The 19,083-nt window shown below is 43.3% G+C and overlaps 1 protein-coding gene across 16 annotated transcripts in view; it reads left to right on the forward strand.

The window, feature by feature from the left end:
- Positions 1 to 19,083, forward strand: part of nrxn3a (neurexin 3a) — a 437,173-nt gene that overhangs the window by 238,664 nt on the left and 179,426 nt on the right. For 2 of the 16 annotated variants that reach the window (XM_029729386.1, XM_029729381.1), the window contains exon 1: positions 2,497 to 3,669. The exons of 13 other annotated variants lie outside the window; for them this stretch is intronic. In XM_029729386.1, coding sequence (XP_029585246.1) covers positions 3,366 to 3,669 — 304 coding nt within the window. In that variant the 5' untranslated portion in view covers positions 2,497 to 3,365. Of the gene's footprint in view, positions 1 to 2,496; positions 3,670 to 19,083 lie in introns of those variants that run through there. One more of the 16 variants, XM_029729380.1, reaches the window with a different exon arrangement.

Raw genomic sequence — 19,083 nt, forward strand, 5'->3', positions numbered from 1 at the left:
AGTGTATAATGTATATACCACATAAAGAAAATGGTTGATGGATGAGAAGAACATATTCATGCTAGCTACATTAAAGCTATTTGTACCACTGGATGCAAATGATTGATTTATATGTTCCATTAGTAGATTGTATGCACTAGCTGAAATGACAATCATTCCCATGATTATCATTGTGATACATAAATCATGTTTTCGACTCATTATAAACAATCCCCCCCAAAAATATCCTCTCTGTGTACCAACATTGGAAAAACCTGTCCTCTAGTATTGCCTTGGGCCAAATGTATTTGACAAAAGAGTTGTGTCTGAATTTAATGGGACAGAAAAATAGCAGTTGTGATAAACGAGCACCTTTCCAGCTCTGAGGGGTTTTTTTTCTTGATACTTAACCTATACAGTTATTGGTTTTCAACCCCCTTTACACATGCAATTTTTCTTCTCTCGTTTCTTTCTACTCTCTTTATGAGGACCTGCATGAATAATTGTTATCACGCCGGGTTAGTATGAAGTTATGAAGAGACTCCATAAGCAGGTAGCAACACATACTGGAAACCTGCTTTTCATCTAAGCAATATGGAGTCAATTGGCTGTCTATAACAATGTTTCCCAACTCCAGTCCATCGAGAGCCCCAACACTGCACATTTTTGTTGTAGCCCCGGACAACTTGTCAACTAATTATTAAGCCCTCAATGAGTTGAAGTAGGTGAGTTTGTCCGAGGCTACAACATAAATGTGTTCTGTTGGGGGTACTGGAGGAATGGAGTTGAGAAACACTGGGCTAGAGGAACACCAAGCAGTCACTGGACTTAGACAGTTTCTGTTAATTGTTTAATATTGACTCTCGTTGAATGCAAAGGGAGGAGAGGAAAGACAAGACATTACTCAGAGATTACTCAGAGCACTCTTGATATTCCCGATAGTGGACAAGTTCTCTGTTTGAGATGTAGAGCACAGACAGAGATAATCAAACCCAGAGCCAAAGACCAGGAGTCCCTCCTCGGAATTTGAATGTCCATTAAGCCGAGATTTGCATGCAGCCAGCGCTCCACATTGGCCCATGGATAGATAGGTACAGTACATGCACGCTAATACACACACACACACACACACACACACACACTGTATTCTGATTCTGCCTGATAGAACCATAGATTAACAGAGGAGGTCTGAACTCCCTGGCATTTTGTTTGTAAAGCTATTTCATTTTGAAATGCAAGAAATGTCTGAATTATGCATAGACTACAATGCATGTGTCAGGTCTTAGTTACATTTATTTTTGAAATGTTAAAATGAAGAGAATTAGATCATCGTGGGTGCGAGCTTACATTAAAAACGTAGTTCCAGGACCTAATCTGATTTCCCATGTCATGCATCAACATTACACTTCCAAATAGTTCCTTTGGTAAAGTCACAAATGGATGGTTGGAAATAGCACCGAAATGCATTGTCCTAATTTGATTCCGAGAGCCTTGTTCTATTACGGGTGGAAACATCATTGGTTCTCATGCACCTTAAGCTCGTTAGTGTTCCCTAATTTCCTATTTTGGGAAGCGTGGTGGGAGCCGCTGGTTTCCTAATGCGATCAGAGGGGAACAGAACTGCGGAAAAGCAGGGAGGATCAAAAGCTTTTCCATTAGAATATTCCCTTGTCAGTTTTGGTTTGCCATCGCGCGGGACGTGGCTGGAGACAGCGATTTGATTCCGATTCTGTCGATGGCTGAGCTGGCAGCGCATATCCACACTCAGCTTTTAGTTCTGTTTCTCTCTCTCTCTTTTACCTATCTCTCTCTCTTTCTCTACCACTTTTCCAGTATTCTCTCTCTATTCCTCCCTCTCTTTTTTCCCTGTCTCATCCTCCTCTCTCCCACTTTGTCTCACTCCTCTCTCTCCATATCTCTTTCCCTCTCACTCTGTCTCCCTCCCCTGAACATCGCTAGTTGCCCTTCTCTGCAGCAGTCCCCTCCACCCCCACCCCTCCTCTGCTTTCTATGAGGATTTGCATTAAGCTGGCCCATTTTGTTTTTTTCTCCTTCTGCACCCCCCACCCACCCTCTTGAACCCACCCATCCCATTCCCACTGCGTTGTTTCACCTGAGCCTCCCTCCCTCTTTCTCTTTCTCTCTCTCTCTCTCTCTCTTTCTCTCTCTCTCTCTCTCTCTCCCCTCCTCTCACTCTGTCTGCCTGTGCACCTCCCTTCTCTCACTCATGCTCTCAGTGGTGTCGCCTGCTGTATCCAGTGAAGGATCCGATTAGGATCCCTTCTTCTCTCTTTCAGAGCAGGAGGCTGTGTTCAGGTGCTGAGCCTGAGACAGAGGGGGTGAGTGGAATCACCAGGACCCCTCCCCCCCACTCCTCCCCCCCCCAGAGAGGAGTATGAGACACTGAGACACACAGGAGAGAAGAGAAAAGAAAGGGGATTTATTTTCTGCCCATGGTGTCTATACTGCAGCACATTTGGAGCGCTACAGTGGACCAGGGCGCCACAGAACCACAGAGCCAACAGTGAGAAAGTGGTATTTATGTTAGGTGATAGATGTGCTTTTTTGCTTTCAAAACAGTGGTTATTTGTGGTTATTTCTTCTATACCGATGTGGATGAGTGGTGATAAACCAGGTGGTTATATTTTTCCTCTTCATCTGTGCTGATTGTGCGTGTGTGCGCGTGATAGAGAGAGAGAGGGACAAGCGGCGCTCTGCCATGTGCGACTGATAGCTGCTCTAGACACACGCAGAGTGCGCCACATCAGAGAGCGAGGGAGTGAGCAAGCGAGCGAGTGAACGAGCGCAGGGGATACGCTCTCAGCCAGAAGAGCAGCGGGAGCTGTACACGACGACGCACAAAGGTCCAGAGAGGGAGAGAAAGAAAGTCATCCGATTTCCTTTCCTTCGAGGAAAAGTGAAGCGCGAGAAAGAGAAAACACTTAATTTTGCTTTACCTTCAGGGCAAAGTGGCAACGAGCGTGAAGATTGTGAGAGCGCGAAAGAGACACCCAATGTTTCTTTCCCTTTGGACAATTTAGAACATGAGAATAGCTCTCTAGTTTGAGCTTAAGTTTGCTGTTCGTCTGGGAAATTCTGTAGGAGATTGAAACCTCCGATTGCTTTCCGTCAGGGCACAACGTCAGTGTAAGGGGTGTAAAAGCAATATAGAGATCCTCTGACTCCTCTCCCCCGGAACGACTCTGAGCTGGAGTGCTGTGGGTTTAGCTGAAACTGAAGCCGGACCTGAATACGGGTACAGGAGCTAAACCAGGTGGACGTGGGTTCGTAGTGGTCCTAGTATGGGGATGTGTCCATCATGAGCCTGGTCTCAGTAGAGTTTCCCCCGTGCCGTACATCTGTTGTCAGTCCTTCGGGCTTGGATCATGCTTCGTCCCGCCGGTTTCGCGCTGTCGCTGGGCTCCGGGGAAGGGGGTATGTACCACCACCCCAGTCCTCTCCGCCTGCGCCTGAGCCCCTGGATGTGGTCTCTGACTCTGGGATGTATAGCTGGGTCTGTGTGGAGCTCTTCTCCCAGGGGGAGGCAGGATAACAGCGTGGCTGCCGCCGGACCTCAGGAGCAGGCTACGTCCTATACCCACCCGGAGCATCACCTCCACGGGACGCGGCATCACTCATCTGCACCCATCTCTATCTACCGCTCGCCAGCCTCGCTAAGGGGTGGCCATGGTGAGTTACACTTTTGACCTAAATGAACTTGTTCTTAAAACCTAAACCCCGAGCCCTAAACTCGAACCGTAATTTCTTTACCCTAACCTTAAGCAACCACAGACGCAATTCCCTTATGAGTAGACTATTAATTCATCTCTCTCTCTGCGTAATCTTAAAGCAGCTCTTAATATAATTTATTGAAGGGGAAAAAGACATAAAGCAAGAGAAGCAAACACAGGGTCAAAAGACAAAAAGACTAGAGAAAAGATGGAGAAAAAACTGTACAGCGAAAAAGACCCACTCTCCTCCCCTCTCCTCTCTCCTGTGCTTTGCCATGTTGCTGGCTCGGATTAGGGACCCAGTGTTAATAGCTGCTAATTGTAGAGAGTCTTCTTCAAAGCCATCAGGTGCATTAGCTGATTGGCAGTAATAGCTCTGTGGTGGAGCCATCCGCTGGGGAAAGGGGGATGAGGAGAAACGGGATGTGGAGAAACGGGAAGAGGAGAGGGGGAAAAGGGAGTGAGTTTGGAGAGGAGGGAAGAAAGGGAGAGAGAAGGGTGTCAATAGGACTCTATTGGTCCTCTGATACTATTTAATTACTGGGCTGTATAGTGCTGGTGTGTTTTGGTGGGAGCGTGTGGGAACTTAGAAGTGTGCAGCTATTTTTGCAATTATAGGGGAGCTCTGCACCCTTCTCCGACAGCGCCACAGCAGTTATTCCATTACAGCAAAATGCTGACTGGGTAAGAGGGTATATTCTGAATTTGTGTGTGTGTGCAGGGCTAGACAACAACTTTTTTTATCCGTATAACTGATTTTTTACTTGTACAATAGCTGAAGTCACTTGTAGAACCCCCCCCCCCCCACCCACACACACACACCCCTCACAAGGTGTGTGCGAAAAACTCAAACCCCAAGATCCAAGGCAGTTCATCTGGGACATTCCAGTGCCTGAAGCTACATCTCTCTCTCGCCCTCTTTCTCTTTAGCCCTCTCTCTCTCTAGCCCTCTCTCTCTAGGCCTCTCTCGCCCTCTCTCTCTTTAGCCCCCTCTCTCTCTAGCCCTCTTTCTCTTTAGTCCTCTCTCTCTCTCGTCCTCTTTCTCTTTAGCCCCCTCTCTCTCTAGCCCTCTTTCTCTTTAGTCGTCTCTCTCTCTCTCGCCCTCTCTCTCTTTAGCCCCCTCTCTCTCTAGCCCTCTTTCTCTTTAGTCCTCTCTCTCTCTCGTCCTCTTTCTCTTTATCCCCCTCTCTCTCTAGCCCTCTTTCTCTTTAGTCCTCTCTCTCTCTCGCCCCCTCTCTCTTTAGCCCCCTCTCTCTCTAGCCCTCTTTCTCTTTAGTCCTCTCTCTCTCTCGTCCTCTTTCTCTTTATCCCCCTCTCTCTCTAGCCCTCTTTCTCTTTAGTCCTCTCTCTCTCTCGTCCTCTTTCTCTTTATCCCCCTCTCTCTCTAGCCCTCTTTCTCTTTAGTCCTCTCTCTCTCTCGTCCTCTTTCTCTTTAGCCCCCTCTCTCTAGCCCTCTTTCTCTTTAGTCCTCTCTCTCTCTCGTCCTCTTTCTCTCTAGCCCTCTTTCTCTTTAGTCCTCTCTCTCTCTAGCCCTCTTTCTCTTTAGTCCTCTCTCTCTCTCGTCCTCTTTCTCTTTAGCCCCCTCTCTCTCTAGCCCTCTTTCTCTTTAGTCCTCTCTCTCTCTCGTCCTCTTTCTCTTTATCCCCCTCTCTCTCTAGCCCTCTTTCTCTTTAGTCCTCTCTCTCTCTCGTCCTCTTTCTCTTTATCCCCCTCTCTCTCTAGCCCTCTTTCTCTTTAGTCCTCTCTCTCTCTCGTCCTCTTTCTCTTTATCCCCCTCTCTCTCTAGCCCTCTTTCTCTTTAGTCCTCTCTCTCTCTCGTCCTCTTTCTCTTTATCCCCCTCTCTCTCTAGCCCTCTTTCTCTTTAGTCCTCTCTCTCTCTCGTCCTCTTTCTCTTTAGCCCCCTCTCTCTAGCCCTCTTTCTCTTTAGTCCTCTCTCTCTCTCGTCCTCTTTCTCTTTAGCCCCCTCTCTCTAGCCCTCTTTCTCTTTAGTCCTCTCTCTCTCTCGTCCTCTCTCTCTTTAGCCCCCTCTCTCTCTAGCCCTCTTTCTCTTTAGTCCTCTCTCTCTCTCGTCCTCTTTCTCTTTAGCCCCCTCTCTCTAGCCCTCTTTCTCTTTAGTCCTCTCTCTCTCTCGTCCTCTCTCTCTTTAGCCCCCTCTCTCTCTAGCCCTCTTTCTCTTTAGTCCTCTCTCTCTCTCGTCCTCTTTCTCTTTAGCCCCCTCTCTCTCTCGTCCTCTTTCTCTTTAGCCCCCTCTCTCTAGCCCTCTCGCTCTCATCATCTGACCTTGATCAATTACGCCTCCTCCTCCTCAAACCTCCTTATTGTTTTGGCTGGCTGGGCAATTTTTTATCCTAAAAATGTATGGACATCTTTTATTTAAAACCGGTTTCTCCCCTTTTCTAAAATCCTTAGCACATTACTCAGTCGCTTCTACCCCCAAAAAGGAGACGTGTTGTTGTTTGATTTTTGCGAGGCAGCAGTAGTTGAGTGTGGAAGCCTGCGTTCAGCAACATTTTAATTACAAATTCAGCAAAGACCTTAGGTGAGATGGGAGGTGCGCTCAGGCTTAGCTTTAGAGTGTTGAAGCATGGCACACTGTGTAGTGCTGGCGACTTGGACTGTCTTAGCCCAGCTCATTACAATAAGAGAAAAATACTCAAATCAAATCACATTTTATTTGTCAAATGCACCGAATACAACAGTGAAATGCTTACTTAAAACTTCTTAAAACTTACAATGCAGTTTTAAGAAAAATACCTACAAAAATAAGAAATAAAAGTAACAAATAATTAAAGAGCAGCAGTAAAAAAACAATGGCGAGGCTATATACAGGGAGTACCGGTACAGACTCCTCTGCAAAGGTGCATTGCAATGGAAGAGGAGGAGAAGGAGGAGGAGAAAACGATTGTCTTCTCACCACTGAGAGACTTCTGCTGGGGTTTTCTACAGCATCTGATGAGCTTGTTGTGTGTGATGCTCGCGTAGGTACTCTTAGAAAAAAAGGTGCTATATAGAACCCTAAAGGGTCCTTCGGATGGCCCCATAGGAGAACCCTTTGAATAAACCTTTTTGGTTCCAGGTAGAACCCTTTTGGGTTCCATGTAGAACCCTTTCCACAGAGGGTTCTACATTGAACACAAAAGGGTTCTACCTGGAACCAAAAAGGGTTCTCCTATGTGGACAGCTGTAGAACCCATTTGGAACCCTTTTTCTAAGAATATGCGTGTGTTCACCTGTGTGAGTGTAAGAGGAGTTAGTAAATTGTGATGAATTTTCACCAAATCACCAGTTTTCCTCGTTTGTTTTTGGTTGAATCTCCTGGTAATTTGTTGGGCTCTGTGTGTGACGTCAGCGCTGCGCGCGTGAGCTCGTTCGGAGCTGTTTCCATCTGAAAGAGGTAGGCAGTGTTCTCTCCCGCCCTCCCATTATTTATTTGATAAAACTCACTAAATGGACATAGTAACCAATGAAAACATTGTACTTTACTCATACAATATCAGTCAGGATTTCATCTTATAAGTTTGTCTTCCTGAAGTAATATGATGAAGCTATTTTGCTAGCAGGCTAATGTTAGCGCCTTGCTAGCGTTCAGTGTCCGGTGGCTAGCTACCGTTGGTTCAGTTTAGTTCTCATCTTCTGACAGGGGAGGCACAGCAAATATATAGCCTGTACGACTCCCAGCCCTGATGTCCCCTTTCCTTATGCCCTGTGATTCAGGTATGGAGATTCTGTATGAAATATGTGTGGGTGTGTTTTTGTCTATTCATGTACAGTTGAAGTCTGAAGTTTACATACACTTAGGTTGGAGACATTAAAACTCATTTTTCATGAGGTGGGCGAACAGGGCATCTACTTTGTGCATGACACAAGTCATTTTTCCAACAATTGTTTACAGACAGATTATTTCACTTATAATTCACTGTATCGCAATTCCAGTGTGTCAGAAGTTTACATACACTAAGTTGACTGTGCCTTTAAACATCTTGGAAAATTCCAGAAAATGATGTCATGGCTTCCGAAGCTTCTGATAGGCTAATTGACATAATTTGAGTCAATTGGAGGTGTATCTGTGGATGTATTTCAAGGCCTACCTTCAAACTCAGTGTCTCTTTGCCTGACATCATGGGAAAATGAAAAGAAATCAGCCATGACCTTAGAAAAAAAATTGTAGACCTCCACAAGTCTGGTTCATCCTTGGGAGCAATTTCCAAACGCCTGAAGGTACCACGTTCATCTGTACAAACAATCGTATGCAAGTGTAAAAACCATGGGACCACGCAGCCATTATACCGCTCAGGAAGGAGATGCGTTCTGTCTCCTAGAGATGAACGTACTTTGGTGTGAAAATTGCAAATCAATCCCAGAACAACAGCAAATGACCTTGTGAAGATGCTGGAGGAAACAGGTACAAAAGTATCTATATCCACAGTAAAACGAGTCCTATATCGACATAACCTGAAAGGCCGCTTAGCAAGGAAGAAGCCACTTCTCCAAAACCGCCATAAAAAAAGCCAGACTACAGTTTGCAACTGCACATGGGGACAAAGATCATACTTTTTGGAGAAATGTCCTCTGGTCTGATGAAACAAAAATAGAACTGTTTGGCCATAATGACCATCGTTATGTTTGGAGGAAAAATAGGGACGCTTGCAAGCCGAAGAACAACATCCCAATTGTGAAGCACAGGGGTGGCAGCATCATGTTGTGGGGGTGTTTTGCTGCAGGAGGGACTGGTGCACGTCACAAAATAGATGGCATGATGAGGATGGACAATTATGTGGATATATTGAAGCAACATCTCAAGACATCAGTCAGGAAGTTAAAGCTTGGTCGCAAATGGGTCTTCCAAATGGACAATGACCCAAGCATACTTCCAAAGTTGTGGGAAAATGGCTTAAAGACATCAAAGTCAAGATGTTGGAGTGGCCATCACAAAGCCCTGACCTTAATCCCGTAGAAAATTTGTGGGCAGAACTGAAAAAGCCTGTGCGAGCAAGGAGGCCTACAAACCTGACTCAGTTACACCAGCTCTGTCAGGAGGAATGGGCCAAAATTCACCCAACTTATTGTGGGAAGCTTGTGGAAGGCTACCTGAAACGTTTGACCCAAGTTAAACAATTTAAAGGCAATGCTACCAAATAATAATTGAGTGTATGTAAACTTCTGACCCACTGGGAATGTGATGAAAGAAATAAAAGCTGAAAAGAATCATTCTCTGTACTATTATTCTGACATTTCATATTCTTAAAATAAAGTGATGATCCTAACTGACCTAAGACAGGACATTTTTACAAGGATTAAATGTCAGGAATTGTGAAAAACTGAGTTTAGATGTATTTGGCTAAGGTGTATGTAAACTTCCGACTTCAACTGCATCAGATTCAATAGCCATTTGACTAATTGGCTCATTCATTGAGCCTACAGTAGGTTACATTGTTTTTTCATTGAACGTCCTTTTTAACATAGGATTTTACTATTCTATTACAATATTAATTGAGAACGTGGTTCATATTTATATCTGTGATTTCGTAACTCTTTTTATTCATATTGTGGGTCATTTAAATTACATTGAGGGGCTTTGTTATTGTGAGGCACTATTTGGACCATTCTGTTTTTATATCACTAATTCCTATACTTTCGTCCATGTGATCAATTCATATTCCAACATTGGTGCCTTATTCTATTAGCTATTGATCTTAAAGCCTTTTTTTAAAATGGTAATGTTCTGTCCTATTGTCATGTTCTATCCTATGTATTATATCATACATTGGGAATGTATGGCAGAGCTGTTTCCATCTGAATGAGGGGAGGCACAGCAAATATATAGCCTGTAGACGTCCAGCTCTGATATCCCCTTTCATTTCGCCCTGTGATTCAGAGCTGTCAATTAAGCCAACCCTCAGACCCTCAGCATGACTTATTTAAGGCGCCAGAACACAATGCAACAAACCATCGGACATTGGCGCGGCACCCCAGCTACATGAGTGTGTGTGTGATGCGTGTGTATGCTTGTGTATGTGCGCGTGTGCGTGTGTGAGTGCATGTGACTAATCAGCCTCCTGTTCTCCCACCTCTTTAATAAGAGAGCATAGAGTTTGCTGTGACTGGGAAGGCATGATGCGTAAAGGGGATAACGACCTATGGAAAGACAAAGGCGACAGGCCAGGGATTTGTCCCACAGACATAATGATCTGTCTGTCGCCTTTGTCTCCAAACCAAGCTTATTAGTGGGTATACAACAATAACTGCCAGTGTGTTGTTTTGTTACACCTGTTTTCGCGGCTTAGGAAGGCAACATACAGTATCGAAGAAAACAGGATGTTTGCACACCTGCCTGAACTAGGTGGTTTCCTAGAGCATTGCCAGTGGTCACAGTTGGCTAGATGGCCTCAATCAAAATCCTCTTTGAAGTGGGCTGGTGCTGCTGTACCTGCCAGTGGCACAGAATTGAGTGTTTTGGGCAGCCATTAGAGAGATGAGGGGCTATGTCCAGACCAAACTCCTTTAGCTGGACAGGCAGCACAGTGGATGCCTCAGAGAGGGAGAGAGAGATTTCTGGTCGTGGGTTTTTTGCAGATGTAATTTCACAAACTAGAGGGGTCCCAGCATAGGCTACCTGAGTACCCTATCCATTCCCCTCACTATTCAGACATATCTATTTAAAGTCTGGAAATTGAATGTAATATGGATGTTGCGCTCTTCTATGTGAGCAGGCTGTGAGATCTATAACCAAATGGGTTTTGGAGATGCTCAATTCAGACATCAAAGCAATCACTGGCACACTCTGATTTAAATCAGACAAAGTTATGTATATATTTGGCAGGGAAACCAATCAGCCAATAGGCTCCAGTCCTTTTCATTCATCCTCTTGACTTGGTTTTAGAAATGTAAAGTTAATGAAATCTTGTCTTGTTTAAAGGTATCCTAAATTAAAGTACTATTTCTCCCCCTCTCCCTTACACTATACGACATCTTGGAGAAGTACGCTCTGAACCCATTGGACCGGTTGTAAAGATGTAAAATAAAAGAAAGTTGGGCATTTTTATTTTCTATTAATGGCTGACTTGTTTTAATTTAGACTTTCATGCCCCTTCCTGGTAAAGTGGGTAAAATATGAAGCATAATTGGTCATAATTGCAATAATAGCCTCATATTACCATTCTGCCAAAAGAAACAGTTAAACACATCTTACAATCATCGGCATTTCCATAATTTTCCATAATTCAGTCGAATAATAAAAGAGAAAGCAGTTCGGAAATGACTTTCACTTTTACTTATTGTCTTCCATTTCGCTGACTTCAATCACCTACATCATATTCTTAAGAGTTTTTATTTTCTCCATTCTATACGATTTGATTAACTAGCTTGCGTTTGACTTGAAAAACAGGCGTTGTGGACGAGTTCAGACGAGAAGTAATTGGCTTCCACAATGGATGGTTCTAATTCCGTTCCATTAGAACAGATGGGAGACGGCTGCACTGGAATAAGTGATTGTGTTACCACCAAGTGGCCCCTTTTATTGTTTTTTAACCTTTGACTCCTTTTGACACTTTATAAAGTGAGTTAGCTCGTTACTTGATTTATGGTTCTCCCAGTTTGTTAGTCCGTTCATTAACAGAATCTTTAACGCTCAGTTCATTCAGTGTGTTTAAGGCTGATACTACAAATAAATTGTTCCATTAAATTGTTATTAATGCATGGAATAGCCTGAAAGGAAATTGGGATGGAGTTCAGAGCAAGGTCATAGGGTGTATGACCTTTACATGTCTCCTTTGGTGAGAGCTTTGGATGTATAGTTTGAGACCCGGTATGAGATTTGCCATGCTGGGCATTAAAGGCAAGGACATTGTAATAAGAATCCACATTTGAATGCTATTGTCAAAGTACTTCCAGTTCCATCATGGAGGATAGTTTGCCTTAAACTCTTTCTGCTCTAAGCATTCTTTCCCAGAGGAACCCAGGGCACCACCAGACCCCAGAGTGAAGGAATGGAGTGAAACGTGTAGGATCAAAGGGACGTTTAGACCCGAATCCTCAGTATGGGATTATCATACTCGGCAAGACACTGGAGGAGACCTCATAACAGGATCTCACACAGAGAGAGATAGGGGGAGAGGTAGGGAGAGAGAGAGAGAGATAGTGAGGTATTTGTATTACACTTTTTTCTTTGCAATGCATTTGCTTACAGTGACTCTAAATGACCTGAAAATGTTACATTTGTCCACATCATTATGAATCATTGATGATTATTTCCAGAATCAGGTCAACCAAATGTTGCATGTAAATACTAAATAGGTAGTGCTATAAATAGGAAGTGTGCTTCAAAGTGCACTATTCATAACCACTAATGTATCATGTTCTCTGGTGAGGAAATATGGTCATGTGTAAAGTGAATATTTTCTTTATTCTCAGTATATCAGTGACACGAAGCCATCTGCCATCTCAGCTCCTTCCATATTGAAAGGACCATTCATAAGTTGTCAAAGCTGAAGTTTCTGTCATCCACCCACATGTCACCAGAGAACTGAAGTGTACTGTATGTGAAAACAGAGTGTCAACATGTTCTTATGACATGACACACACACACCATTTTGTATTATTACAACTTTAGTACTTTGTATTTCACACAGTTTCCTCATGACAGTTGAAAAGACAGCAGATGCTGGATGACAAATGTCTCCGTTCTTAGTTAGTGAGGAGAAAGAGCTGTGAGACGGAGCACAGATAGAGAGCGAGAGAAGAGCGAGCTGATATGTAGTGAGAGAAGAGGTAGAGCAGAGAGAGGGAGATCAGAGACATAGGGAGAGGTAGAACTGAGGGACAGAGAGAAAGTGGTAGAACAGAAAGCCCGAGGTCCCTGGGTAAATGGTACAGCAGAGAGAATAGCTGGAGGGGTTGGAGAGCACATTGAAAACACTCTGTATGACTGAAGAAGCCCCGACAGTGGGGCTGAGCCTCACAACCCAGCATTTGTTTGACAGGCTGGAAGACTTATCGCTAAATCCAAGGCATTGAACAACAATGACATGACTGATTAGATGAAAGAGAAAGGAAGAGGAAAACATGGTGAGAGGCTGTGTGTGTGCATGCATGCCTTCCTTCATGTGTTGACATTTAACAATGTGTATTACTGTATGTACGGATGTAATATGTTCTCATTATAATATGTAACATTTATCCATCGTAGTTATACATGGGGCGGCAGGTAGCCTAGTGGTTAGAGCGTTGGACTAGTAACCGAAAGATTGCAAGATCTAATCCCCGAGCTGACAAGGTAAAAATCTGTCGTTCTGCCCCTGAACCAGGCGGTCAACCCGCTGTTCCTAGGCCGTCATTGAAAATAAGTATTTGTTCTCAACTGACTTGCCTAGTTAAATAAAGGTTAAAAAAAAATAATCACCTTGGCTGACATTAGTTTTATGATGCCTGCAGTGACATATAACTTGACATAAACTCAGCAAAGAAAACGTCCTCTCACTGTCAACTGCGTTTATTTTCAGCAAACTTAACATGTGTAAATTTTTGTATGAACATAACAAGATTCAATAACTGAGACATAAAGTGAACAAGTTCCACAGACATGTGACTAACAGAAATGGAATAATGTGTCCCTGAACAAAGTCAAAAGTAACAGTCAGTATCTGGTGTGGCCACCAGCTGCATTAAGTAGTGCAGTGCATCTCCTCCTCATGAACTGCACCAGATTTGCCAGTTCTTGCTGTGAGATGTTACCCTACTCTTCCACCAAGGCACCTGCAAGTTCCCAGACCATCACCATCTCTCTCGCTCCACCATCACCCTCTCTCTCGCTCCACTGACCTGAAGATGTATTCACAAATGTTTATTTTCTTTCGGTCGCTGTTAGAGGTAGTGACAGCAGTTGGTCACACTGATGTAACCTGAGGCCTTAGGTCAGGACAACTGGTAATACCTGGAGTGGGTGGTTAGTTAGCAGACCTGGGTTCAAATAAAATGTGAAATCTTTCAAACGCTTTAGCTGTGCTTGATTGGCTGGTGCATTGGAACCAATGGATTAGTCCTAGAAGTGTGAACTCCACCCATCTGGCATTCCATGCAGGCTTAAACCAATGCTCCAAGTATTTGAAAGATATTAAATATCTTATGATTATCTGAAATGTCCACTTTGCTGGAGGGTAGGCTTCATTGTATTTACACTTTAAGAAATGGCCTGGGTTTGAAAATACTGTATAGCTGGTTTTGTGAATGCCAAAGGGCTCCTGTCAGAGAGACTCAGATTCATGAATTCTCTTCGATCACTTTGATCAGTTTTATTATGGCAGTTCAATCATCAGAGGACAATAGTTGTATGTATGGTTCTGAGAACAGAATGAAACAAGTGGCAGTTATCATAATCAACATAAATTATCCTGGCTTTACACAGTTTCCCATATACACTGGGTATACCAAACATTAGGAACACCTTCCCCCCTATTGCCCTCAGAACAGCCTCAATTCGTCAGGCATGGATTCTATAAGGTGTTGAAAGTGTTCCACTGGGATACTGGCCGTGTTGATACCGTCCAATGCGCCCCACAGTTGTGTCAAGTTGGCTAGATGTCCTTTGGGTGGTGGCCCATTCTTGATACACACTGGAAACTGTTAAGCGTTAAAAACCCAGCAGCGTTGCAGTTCTTTATACAAACCAGTGCGCCTGGCATCTACTACCATATCCCATCCAAAGGCACTTAAATATTTTGTCTTGCCTATTCATCCTCTGAATGGCACACATACACAATCCATGTCTCAATTGTCTCAAGCCTTAAAAATCCTTCTTTAACCTGTCTCCTCCCCTTCATCTACACTGATTGAAGTGGATTTAACAAGTGACATCAATAAGGGATCATAGCTTTCACCTGGATTCATCTGGTCAGCCTATGTCATGGAAAGAGCAGATGTCAATGTTTTGTATACTTAGTGTAATACTATCCCAAAATGCTGTAAACTTAAGTGGCTAAATGCTTCAACAATGTCACTTCTACAACAAAGGTAAACAGCACTTGAAAGGCGACCTTCTTACTAGGAAAAATGCGCGTAAACACCCCCTCGTAATTGCGACTAGGTTACTTAACAAATGATGTGAACGCGACATTAGAACTGAAATGAACAGTAGGCTAAATGCTAAGGAGCAGTAGGCAAACAATAGTGCAGCAAAGCAACAAAAGTAAGGTTCAAACAAATCATATGATAAGTAAGAAACTATAGACCAAATCAAAGTACATAGTAACAAAATACAGCAGATAATCAGGAAGAGCTTCAATCAGTGGAGTGTCCTGGGATGATGGCTGCCATACAACATTTGGTATGGTATTGACACGATAGTTGAGTGACCGCTCTAACAGTGGAAATTAGAGATCAACCTCTAATTGGAGGACCAAAAAAGCCGATACCGATTATTCGGACAATTTTTATATATATATTTGTAATAATGACAATTACAACAATACTGAATGAACAATGAACACTTTTATTTTAACTTAATATAATACATAAATAAAATCTATTTAGTCTCAAATAAATCATGAAACATGGTTTACATAATGCAAAAACACAGTGTTGGAAAGTAAAAGTGTAATATGTGCCATGTAAAAAAGCTAACATTTAAGTTCTTTGCTCAGAACATGAGAACATATGAAAGCTGGTGGTTCAATATTCCCAATTAAGAAGTTTTAGGTTGTAGTTATTATAGGAATTATGACGCTTCGACTATTTCTCTCTATACCATTTGTATTTCATAACATTTGACTATTGAATGTTCTTATAGGCACTTTAGTATTGCCAGCCTAATCTCGGGAGTTGATAGGCTTGAAGTCATAAACAGCGCTGTGCTTCAAGCATTGCTAAGAGCTGCTAGCTAACGCAGTAAAGTGTTGTTTGAATGAATACTTATGAGCCTGCTGCTGCCTACCACCGCTCAGTCAGACTGCTCTATCAAATATAAAATCATAGACTTAATTATAATATAATAACACAGAAATATGAGCCTTTGGTCATTAATATGGTCAAATCCAGAAACTATCATTTCGAAAACAAAACGTTTATTCTTTCAGGGAAATACGGAACCGTTCCATATTTTATCGAATGGGTGGCAACCCTAAGTCTAAATATTGCTGTTACGTTGCACAACCCAAAATTTTGTCACAATTCTGGCAAATTAGTTCACAGTTCGCAAAAAGCCAGGCGGCCCAAACTGCTGCATATACCCTGACTGCACTGAACGCAACAGAAGTGACACAATTTCCCTAGTTAATATTTCCTGCTAACATGAATTTCTTTTAACTAAATATGCAGGCTTAAAAAAATATACATCTGTGTATTGATTTTAACAAAGGCATTGATGTTTATGGTTAGGTACATTTGTGCAAAGATTTTGCTTTTTTCAGCAATGCGCTTTTGTTAAATCATCACCCGTTTGGCTAAGTTGAAGTAGGCTGTGATTCAATGATAAATTAACAGGCAGCGCATTGATTATATGCAACACATTACAAGCTAGTTAACCTATTAATATCATCAACATGTGTAGTTAACTAGTGATTATGTGAAGACTGATTGTTTTTTATAAGATAAGTTTAATGCTAACTAGCAACTTACCTTGACTCCTTTCAGCCACAAGGTCCTTTTGACGCTGCACTCTCGTAACAGGTGGTCAGCCTGCCACGCAGTCTTCTTGTGGATTGCAATATAATTGGCCATAATCGGCGTCCAAAAAGGCCGATTACCAATTGTTATGAAAGCTTGAAATCGTCCCTAATTAATCAGCCTTGCCGATCGGTCTACCTCTAATGGAAATACCTGTCTTTGGTCCCTCCTGATCTCACCTCCTCCCACCTACCTGCAATCATGCCACCATGTACGCCCACTTATATCAGTGTTGATCAAATTCGACACTCATTGCCCTCCATACAAATATTTCTCACTTCGTGGTCTTATTTTCTTGGACAGGTTTTGGCTGCGGTAAACCCTCTTGCTTCATCCTCTTTCTTTCTGGTGTGGTGTGTGTCAGCCATCTTAACATGTTCAGCTGGTGACAACCTGACCCCTAAGGTGAGCTGTCAGGTGACATGGCGGCCATCTTGGATAGGCACTTTGCCACTTTGACCATGAACTTGGCATTTACGTGATATAATCCACAACATACACTAAAGGAGTTACTGTGGGGAATGATAAGTGAGTGAATTGAGTGGTATAAAACACCTCCAATGCATTTGTACACAAACATATGAATACTGTACATAAATGCATTACCAGAGAACTCTTGTGTTTCCCACGCATAATATTTTGTTTCAGTCAATTTGGAGCCAGAGTGAGTGTTTATGCTGATTCCTCATTCTGTTGGAGTTGTTATAAGTGTTCCTTTGCTGTTGCACAACCCATATATTACAAAGCAGTCTGCTAGGATAAGTGAGTGTTTGGTGATTGCTGCGGGAAACCTTTTGATCCTCATTCTGTCATAGTTATTACAATCATCATTATTTTCCACAGCTACAAACAGCTTTGCTTGGTTTGGGTTTAGGGGCCAAGTGTGTGTGTGTGTGTGTGTGTGTGTGTCTCAGTGTGTGTGCGCGTGTTTGGGGCGCTGGGAGTGTCGGTGTGTGTGTGTGCGTGTTTGGGGCGCTGGGAGTGTCGGTGTGTGTGTGTGTGTGTGTGTGTGTGTGTGTGTGTGTGTGTGTGTGTGTGTGTGTGTGTCCGTGTGTGTGTGTGTGTGTCCGTGTGTGTGTGTGTGTGTCCGTGTGTGTGTGTGTGTCCGTGTGTGTGTGCGTGTGAGTAGTTTCTACTTCTTTGAAAAGTGACTTAATGAGCATCAAACACAAACTGCGAAAACTCTACCAGCCCATTAATCAAAGCTGTTTTACCATCATAAAGCACACACACTCTCACTCACTCACTCACTCACTCACTCACTCACTCACTCACTCACTCACTCACTCACTCACTCACTCACTCACTCACTCACTCACTCACTCACTCACTCACTCACTCACTTACACCTCCAGATATACTGCAGTAAAGCATACAGCCACATCAGAAGAGTAATCTACCTTTCTACAAAGCCTCTGAGAGAGCACTTGCATGTGTAGGCCGCTAACTTCTGTCCTGTGTGTGTGCACGTGTGTGTGTGTGTGTGTGTGTGTGTGTGTGTGTGGTTGCAAGTTTTATGTTTGCAAGTGTGTGTTTGCGAGTGTGTGTGTTTCATCCCTTCCTGCTGTATTCAGCTCTAGCCTCTCCACGCTAACTCAAACCCAGGGAACAACTGGATGACCGACACACAACCTCCGCCTTACAGCACCACAAAATACGATCATTACAAAACGCTCTCTACTGTACAGTAGAACAATAGCTGGTGTGGAACTATAGGGGAATGCATTAGCCATTAGCCATGTTCTCAGCTCTCAACTGCAGTGGAGTGGGCAGTGACTGTCTGTAGCGCATTCTTGGGGAATGCGTTTGGGGCATGTTATTTGAATTACTACTCCCACATAGTATTAGCATTTTGTATTAAAGACAAATAAACAGTTCCCTATTGTTTCAGGGGAGGATATGTAGTTATAATGGGATTAATGCGGCTGGGGCTAAATCATTTGCAGTAGAGAGAGAGGATAGTGAGAGGAGAGAGCGAGAGAGAGAAAATTGGTGGGGAGGGAGAGGGGATACCTAGTCAGTTGTACAACTGAAAGCAACTGAAATGTGTCTTCGGCATTTAACACAACCCCTCTGAATCAGAGAGGAGCGGAGGGCTGCCTTAATCAACATCCTTATCTCCAATGCCCCTTGTCTCTGGTCATTCTGCTCAGGGGCAGAACGACAGATTTGTACATTGTCAGCTCGGGGATTCGATCCAGCAACCTTCCAACAACGCCAGGGATGCAGACAATGATGAGAACACCATGAAGTTGAAAGTTACAAAAGTGCCTCACATCCAGTATAACTGTAACACCTTACTTGAAGATGTCTGTCAAAATTCTGCTCTCGGACTGACATAACATCTGTATTGTCTTATGATACATTGTCGATTTGACTGTGATGTTAATGCTTCTGAGGCAATTATTGCTTTGATAGAGGAGAAGATGGATTCTGCTTTGATTTTATATTACCTTGCCCACCTCTGCTCTTCTCATCAATACACACACACACACACAAACAAACACACACACACACACACACCAGGAGTACACTCTCATGGCTCTCAAAGACACCTGGGAATACTATCAGAAGAGCAGCTGGCTTCCTAATCAGCTGTCCATCACTCTACTCTGTGAGTGCTAGACCTGATCAAACACTGCCAGTCTAATTCACCTCTGAAAGTGAACGAGCTCTCTGAGTCAGAGGCCAAAGTTCCAGCCCTCTTGCTCCTTCACT

Source organism: Salmo trutta, chromosome 33, assembly GCF_901001165.1.
Source record: "Salmo trutta chromosome 33, fSalTru1.1, whole genome shotgun sequence".
Taxonomy (NCBI): domain Eukaryota; kingdom Metazoa; phylum Chordata; class Actinopteri; order Salmoniformes; family Salmonidae; genus Salmo; species Salmo trutta.